At 46.4% G+C, this 8,415-nt stretch overlaps 1 protein-coding gene across 1 annotated transcript in view; it reads left to right on the forward strand.

The window, feature by feature from the left end:
- Positions 1 to 8,415, forward strand: part of LOC112139403 (serine/threonine-protein kinase WNK4) — a gene marked incomplete in the record, with an annotated part of 24,823 nt that overhangs the window by 6,826 nt on the left and 9,582 nt on the right. The window contains 10 exon segments of the mRNA XM_036216534.1: positions 603 to 822; positions 900 to 1,130; positions 1,218 to 1,377; positions 1,506 to 1,594; positions 1,699 to 1,772; positions 5,493 to 5,628; positions 6,057 to 6,173; positions 6,243 to 6,389; positions 6,741 to 6,795; positions 7,591 to 7,701. Of these exon segments, the coding sequence (XP_036072427.1) occupies positions 603 to 822; positions 900 to 1,130; positions 1,218 to 1,377; positions 1,506 to 1,594; positions 1,699 to 1,772; positions 5,493 to 5,628; positions 6,057 to 6,173; positions 6,243 to 6,389; positions 6,741 to 6,795; positions 7,591 to 7,701 (1,340 nt within the window).

Consider the following 8,415-nt stretch of genomic DNA (forward strand, 5'->3'; position numbering starts at 1 on the left):
CCTAATGCACGACAATGCCCGGCCTCACGTGTCAAGAGTATGTAGGCAGTACCTGGAGGATGAAGGAACTGAAACAGTTGAATAGATAGATAGATAGATGGATAGATAGATGACACAAAATAAAGTAAAATGCCAGGGGTATAAACAAACAGGAAACTTCATATATTAAGTGAATATATATATATATATTGAGTTTACATTTTTAAATTATTCTATACTGAGAGCAAATTTCAAGACATTTCACAGCCTTTTGTTTTTTTGAAAAAAATATTGATTCAATATATAGCTTGGCCTCCACCAGAAATAAGGAAAATTTAGGAATTTTGTTAGAAAATTTGCATTTGTGGATGTAAAATTTAGAAAGTAAAATAAATAAATTGATTAAAAATTGAAATGCCAAATTCTTATGTTGGTGGAAGCCAAACAGCACAAGCTTCCAAAGTAAAGAAGAGGACAGAGCAAACTTATAACAAAAGAAATGACAGAAAATTTACCAGAAAGATTGTAAAAAAGGGCAATGCCAAAACAGACGAGTCACTGCTTTTGAGAACATTTTTCCGTCTCCTCCTACACTTCCTCGTGAATCTTCTTCTGGCCCGCAGGTTCAGCGTCCAGGAGCTGCTGGAGCATCGCTTCTTCCAGGAGGAGACCGGCGTCCATGTGGAGCTGGCGGAGGAGGACGATGGCTCCAAGGCGGCGCTGAAGTTTTGGCTCCGGATGGACGACAAAGAGAAGCTCCGGGGGAAGTACAAAGACAACGACGCCATCGAGTTCTTGTTCGAGCTCTACAAGGACGTTCCAGAGGAGGTCGCCCAAGAGATGGTACCTGCATGTCACCATGACCACGTCTCCGTGACGTCAGCTGACAGCTTGTCTGACCCGCCCCTCCTGCTCCTCAGGTCATTCTGGGATTTGTGTACAAAGCAGACTACAAGGTGATCGCCAAAGCCATTCGGGATCGTGTGACCGCCATAAAGCGCCAGCGGGACAGACAGCGCTTCCTGCTGGAGGAGGGAGGTAACAGTCAGAGGGAAACTGCCAATGAGGAAGCTCTTCAACAAGCTGAGCCGTCCAATCAGACGCCTCCAGTTTCTACAGAGCTCTCCACTGACAGGGGAGCGGCCAATCAGGTGAGCAGCTGCTGGTGTCACGACGAAGACGACATTGGTTGAAGTTCCTGTCACATTTTCTCCTCCCTGCTGTATCCGTGTAAATAGGACTTGGCAGCATCGACACAAGCCCCGCCCCTGACCACAGTCCCACCGAGCAGCAGCCCGGTGGATTCTGGGATCAGCACCATCTCCAGCAGAGCAGAGGGGGACACCGATGAGGACGAGGACACCACGAGCAGTCTGGCCCCCAACCCCCCGGCTGTCGGTGCGCCCCCCCCCCATCAGAACTCAAATTCAAATTATATTTATTACATTTTCATACATTTCAACCTGCAGCAGACCATGAGGTTAAAGCCCCGCCTCTTCCTGTTCCTAACCCCGCCCCTCCATCAGTACCTCAGGAAGCCCTACAGGAGGTTTCTTCTGCTGGCACCCGGACAACTTCTAAAGCTCCACCCTTTCCTGTGCTGCGCTTCCCTAAAGTGAGTAAAGGTCTTCGAGGGCGAGGGGGGTTGGAGGTTGACCTCCTGGAGGAGGTGACGCTCTCTTACGCCCTCCAAAGCTGATCCGTCTGTCTCTCCTGCAGAGCATTGCTGTGTCCCAGGTGGCAGTGAAGCCCCCCCCTGAGTCGTCCTGTGGTTTCTCCTCACCTGTCGACAGGTAACCCAGACTGACAGAAGAATGTCACATGTTTGACCACATGAGAAGGGATAGAAACTCATCTTTGACCATGTCTGGTGGTTTGGACCCCTACCTCTTGGGAGGGCAGAGACCCAATCTACAACCAGGAACTGTTGGTGGTTCTCTGTGTTGCTTCATTCTTCATTTCTGGTTTCATTTTCTTTCTCGTGGAGACTAGCGCCCCCTACAGAGAAAGACAGAGAAATCTGTCTCAGTCTCACTCCCATCATCTTCTGATGTTTCTAGAGCTTTCCCAGTCGTCTTTTCACTATCATGATGTCGTTTTCAATCCAAATCTAAAAATCCAAAAATCTGTCTGGTATTCAGGACATAGATTCTGCAGAGCGGCAGAAGTTCAGCAGAAATTCACCTCTGAGTTGTGGGTGGAGCTGTTGCTGTGGAATAAGCCTACTCTGATTTCTCATCATCCCTTTGTGTGCTCTCTCTCCCACTACTGTTTCAAGCCAGCCGTTTAGTTCTGATCCAGATTACAGACCAAAGGTAGAGAGGAGCAAGAGAGAAGGTAAAGGGGATCTAGAGAGGATCTAGAGAGGATCTAGAGAGGATCTAGAGAGGAGAAAGAGAAGGAGCTCGAGAGGAGGTAACGTGAAGGTAGAGAGGATCTAAAGAGGAAGAGGATCTAGAGAGGATCTAGAGAGGATCTAGAGAGGATCTAGAGAGGATCTAGAGAGAAGCTAGAGGAGGTAGAGAGGATCTTCATTCATTCATAACCTTTATTTCACCAGGCAGAACATTATAAACAATTTCTTATTTACAATGTTGGCCTGAAAATGTTAAAAATACTTAAAGGAGAAGAAAGAAAGCAAACATGTTGCAGTAAAATTACTGATTAAGAAAACATGTACAAGACTCTTTAAAAATATTCTTTCCCTTGCGTTTAAAAGCGGAGAGTGGAACCAGAGTTTCCAAATGCAGTATCTCTTGGTAAAAGTTCCAATTTGGAGCAGACATGAGGCCAAAGGAAGACCGTGTTTTTGGAACTTTCCATTTGAGGAGTTGAGAAGAGCGAGTATTGTATCTCTAATTGGTTCTCTAATTGTAGTAACTCTTTCAGATATGGAGGTGAGACCAAGCAAGCTATTGTAAATGAATATAAGCCAGTGACTGTGGTGGTGGGACTGCAGAGAAGGCCAATTAACCTGAGAGTACAGCAGCCAGTGGTGAGTCCTGTAAGGGGCATTAGTAACAAAACGAATTGCAGAGTGAAAAATGGTGTCCAGTTTTTGAAGACTTCCTTTGCAGGCAAGGCGATAGATTATATCACCATAATCAAACAGAGGAAGAATACACGTTTCAACAACAATCTTTTTAGCTGAAGATGTAAAAACAGAGCAGTTTCTGTACAAAAGAACAAGTTTTGCTTTAACTTTAGATTGAAACACGGTGATGTGGTGACGGAAGGACGGTGCATTGTCTAACCAGATTCCCAAGTACTTGTACTCTGTAACCTGCTCTAAGATGGTTCCATCTATTGTGGTAAGGTCTGGGAAGGAAGGATTTACCGATCTCTTACAGTTAAACCACATGATTTTAGTTTTGTGGCATTAAAGGAAAGCCCTACATTTGTAAAGGCATTTTGTATATCCCAGAGGTCTTGTTGCAGTGAATGACAGACCATGTCCAGAGACGGACCAGAAGCATACAAGACAGTGTCATCAGCATATAAGTGTACGGTACTTTTACTAACAGACTTTGGGATGCCATTAATGTAAATAGAAAAAAGAGTAGGGCCAAGAACAGGCCCCTGTGGCACACCTTCAGAGACACAGAGAGGCTGAGAATAAAAGGAATCTATGTTTACCTGTTGCATTCTGTCAGACAATTATTTAGTAAACCATATTAGAGACTGATTGGAAATGCCAAAGTTGCTAAGTCTGTTTAATAGAACAGAATGGTTTACCGAATCAAAGGCTTTAGCTAGATCAATGAATATTGCAGCACAATTCAGTTTGGAGTCCAGAGCAGAAGCAATATCATCAACTACTTTTAACACTGCAGTGATACAACCACGACCAGAACGGAAGCCAGACTGTACTGGAGATAATATTTTATGAGTCTCAAGATGGTGAGTCAGCTGTTTATTACAAGACTCTCCAAACTCTTGGAAGCACAGGGTAAGATGGAAATTGGTCTATAACTATTCAGGTCAGAGCAGTTACCACCTTTAAATAAGGGGCTGTCGCACTTTTGCATTCAAAGGAACTTCACCAGTTTGGATTGACGGGTTGAAAATGTTTGTCAGTGGAAGGCGATTTTAAAGAAGAAGGGAGCAAACTCATCTGAGCCAGCTGGCTTTTTTGGGTCCAAAGACAGCAGTTCATTTGTGACTTCTTCTAAACTTAAAGGTTGCAGTGAAAATTGTTTAGACGCAACAGGAAAATCAGATGCAATATTTAAAACAGGATTAGATTTAAAATCCCCCATCTTTGTAAAGTGCTGGTTAAAAAGATTTGCCATGCGAAGTTTATCAGTAACCACAATACCGTCCGATATAATAGATACTGGTGAGCCTGATGATTTGTGTTCCAACCGCTTTACCGTTTTCCAGAATAGGTGAGAATTTGAGTTACCCATGAGTTTTTCTCTAAAGTAACTGGTCTTTGCCTCTCGCACTGTTTGCGTTGCCTTATTTCTTATTTGTCTAAAAGTAAGTCTATCACATTACAGGCCTGATTTTCTCGCTTTACGCCAGGCATTACTTTTTTGCCTTAGCAGTACTGCCAAGTCTTGAGAAAACCAAGGGCTCAAGAGATATTTTACACAAAGATTCTTTACTGGGAGATGCTGATTGATGACTAAAGTAAAATGATCTTTGAAAACAGTCCATGCTTCTTCAACAGTGGAATAAGAGCAATTCTGTCCCAGCATATTTTAGAAAGATCATGTAAAAACACCTGCTCATCAAAGTGTTTAAGAACACGTCGCTGACTAATTTGACAGCCTGGTTTTTACGAATGCAACAGTTAAGCAGTGATCACTAAAATCATTGCAAAAAGTACAGGCAGAATACAGATGGGGAGAATTCACATCAATCAGTGTTGCTTTGTCTGGACTTTTGGGGTCATAACGTGTTGGCTGGGACTCAATCTGAGTTTTCAGGTGGCTTCAACATGTCCCAGTTGAGGTCCACTAATAAAACTAGTTCAGATTCAGATCTAGAGAGGAGCTAGAGAGGAGCTAGAGAGGAGGTAGAGAGGAGGTAGAGAGGATCTGGAGAGGAGGTAGAGAGGAGGTAGAGATTTTGGAGGTAGAGAGGAGCTAGAGAGGAGCTAGAGAGGAGGTAGAGAGGAGCTAGAGAGGAGCTAGAGAGGAGGTAGAGAGGAGGTAGAGAGGAGGTAGAGAGGAGGTAGTGAGGAGCTAGAGAGGAGGTAGAGAGGATCTGGAGAGCAGCTAGAGGATCTGGAGAGGAGCTCTGGTCCAGGCTTTTCTCACCTATCTGGATGTGACTAACATGGAGACCTGCCGCCTAACCCTTCCACTTGGCTGGGGAGTTTTTTTTGTACCGTCGACTTTCTCTCACCTGCGACAGGCTGGCAACCTGTCCAGGGTGTGCCCCGCCTTCGCCCATCAGCGGCCGGGTTAGGCTCCGGCACCCCGCGACCCCAAAAGGGACGAAGCGGTCAAGAAGATGGATGGATGGACTTTCTCTCATTGACTTAAACATTTCTGGGTCTGCAGCTGCTCGTCTGACTTCACCTCCGGCCTGAGTGATGGCAACGAGGGCCAATCGGAAAAGAGCAGGCAGGAGGCGACAATGAGAGAAGCCACCAAACAGTTTAGGAGGAGAGCCAGAGCTCGTCTGCGAATCATCGGGGTGAGTGTTCACGACAGACATCAGCAGAGACACTTCGGTCGAGAATTCAACCGAGATCTGGGATGGATGTCCTCCAGAAAAGACATTAGCCACAGACTAACAAACAAATGGGAGCCGTCGGCGCCATCAGAACAACACAGGCTGTCTTTGAACGTGAGGGGATCCACTCATATTGACCTTAAAATCTTTGATTTCCTTGTGGTTATCAAGCTTTTCTGAGACGGGATCCTGAGGAACCAACACGCCACATTTGGTGTTTGTGCTGTAATTTGAAGAGGCGACTTCACTGTTGAAATCTCTGAAAACAGGTTTTCATTCTTGTGACCAAACGAGGACTTTGGGCTCTCCTGACGCTGTGAAAGTCCAGCTGCAATAGTTGTTCAGTCAGGGTTAGGACTGGGGTTCAAGGTCAGGAAATGTGTCTGCAGGTTTCTGACAAGGTGGACCGGGTGGTGGAGTGTCAGCTACAGACCCACAACAATAAGATGGTGACATTTAAGTTTGACCTGGACGGAGACAATCCAGAGGACATCGCATCTGTGATGGTGAGGGCTGCTGGCCAATCAGAGCGCAGAGTTGCTGAGGATGGAGGAGCTGACTGTTCCTGCGCTCAGATTCACAGAGATTTCATCTTACCGTTTGAGCGAGAAGGGTTCATCCTCCGCATGTATGACATCATCCAGAGGGCGGAGTCTATGATGCATCAGCATCATCCCGCAGTCCTGGACCAGCCTTCTCACCTGATGACCTCTGCTCCGCAGGTAACCTCACACTTTTCGGCATGTTCTTTTTCCAGGATGGTTTGGTTTCACATGGCGCTCCGAGACTGAAATGAACCGCACCAGAAGTCACAACAGAGACCTGGTCGTGCAGAAGACCAGAGTTCTCTGTCTGGTCCAAACCAGAGTTCAGGTTTCACACCTGTAGAATCAATAGGAAACCAGTTCTGGTACGGACCAAACCAGCAACAAGGAACTGCTCTTCCAACTAAAGTCTCCTTCACTCCAAACCTGGACTTGGTTTGGACTTCAAACCTTCACAGAGCAGGAACAGCTGACAGTAGATCTCTGATCATCTCCAGTAAAACTCTTCCTTTGATTTCAACCTTTCAGACAAAGTCAGCTGCAACAAACCTGCCCCGGACTTTGTCTTCCTCATCCTTACCTGGTGAGCAAAGAGCTGCCTGTGCACATGTACACACAGGTACACACAGGTACACAGAGGTACAGGCAAGTACACACAGGTACACAGAGGTACACAGAGGTACACGCAAGTACACACATGTACAGGTAAGTACACACAGGTACACACAGGTACACACATGTACACACAGGTACACACATGTACACACAGGTACACACAGGTACACACAAGTACACACAGGTACACACAGGTACACACAGGTACACAGAGGTACAGGCAAGTACACACAGGTACACAGAGGTACACGCAAGTACACACAGGTACACACATGTACACACAGGTGCACACAGGTACATGCAGGTACACACAGGTACTTAGAGGTACACAGAGGTACACGCAAGTACACACAGGTACACACAGGTACACACAGGTGCACACAGGTACATGCAGGTACACACTGGTACACACATGTACACACAGGTACACACATGTACACACAGGTACACACAGGTACTTAGAGGTACACAGAGGTACACACAGGTACACACAAGTACACACAGGTACACACAGGGACACACATGTACACACAGGTACACACATGTACACACAGGTACTTAGAGGTACACAGAGGTACACACAGGTACACACAAGTACACACAGGTACACACAAGTACACACAGGTACACACATGTACACACATGTACACACAGGTACACACATGTACAAAGTACACGCAAAGACCGATCAATGACACACTGACTTCTCATCTTCATCCCTTCTCCCAGCATGCATCCCTTCATCTGCCTCTCTTCTTCTCAGACATCGATGAAAGCGAGACGACCCCCTCTAAGGCCATCGACTTTAGCATTGACCCGGACGCTGTTCCCGCCGTGAGGCCGCTGAGGTCGCAGTCCTTCCAGCCTTCATCAGGTACTTCACTGCTGAGCTGCACATACATGACCGGGGTTCAAATCCCGCCTTCATGACCCAATCATGCTGTGAGACTGGGCTGAAGGTCTGGGCTGACTGGCACGGTCCGGTTTGGCTCAGATACGTTTGGTTTTCACCGCTAGCTGTCATTAAGCATGGAGTGTGATCTGTCACAAAGCCACGCCCCTCTAACACCATTGGGTAACAGAAACAGGCTGTCCAATAGAACTGAACCTCAGTGTTTTGGACTAACTGGTAGCCTGTTCTGACCAAGTTGGACTGAACCAAACTGGACTGAACTGACCTGGACTCAACTAAACTAGTCTGAACCGAACTGGACTGAACCGGACTGGACTGAACCGAACTGATTTTTTAAATGTATCTATTAGTTTATTTCACAGGGACCGTGCACATCAATATCATCGCTGCAATGCGCCAGAATTAGCTCAAAAGCTATCATCTGTAGTCCCTGGACAGGTGTTAAACAGGGACGGATCTGAACCAAACTGGACTCAACTAAACTAGTCTGAACCGAACTGGACTGAACCGGACTGGACTGAACCGGACTGGACTGAACCGAACTGGACTGAACCGGACTGGACTGAACCGGACTGGACTGAACCGAACTGGACTGAACCGAACTGGACTGAGCCGGATTGGACTGAACCGAACTAAACCAAACCGGACTGGACTGGACCGAACTGAACCAAACCG

Source organism: Oryzias melastigma, linkage group LG17 (genome assembly GCF_002922805.2).
Source record: "Oryzias melastigma strain HK-1 linkage group LG17, ASM292280v2, whole genome shotgun sequence".
NCBI lineage: Eukaryota > Metazoa > Chordata > Actinopteri > Beloniformes > Adrianichthyidae > Oryzias > Oryzias melastigma.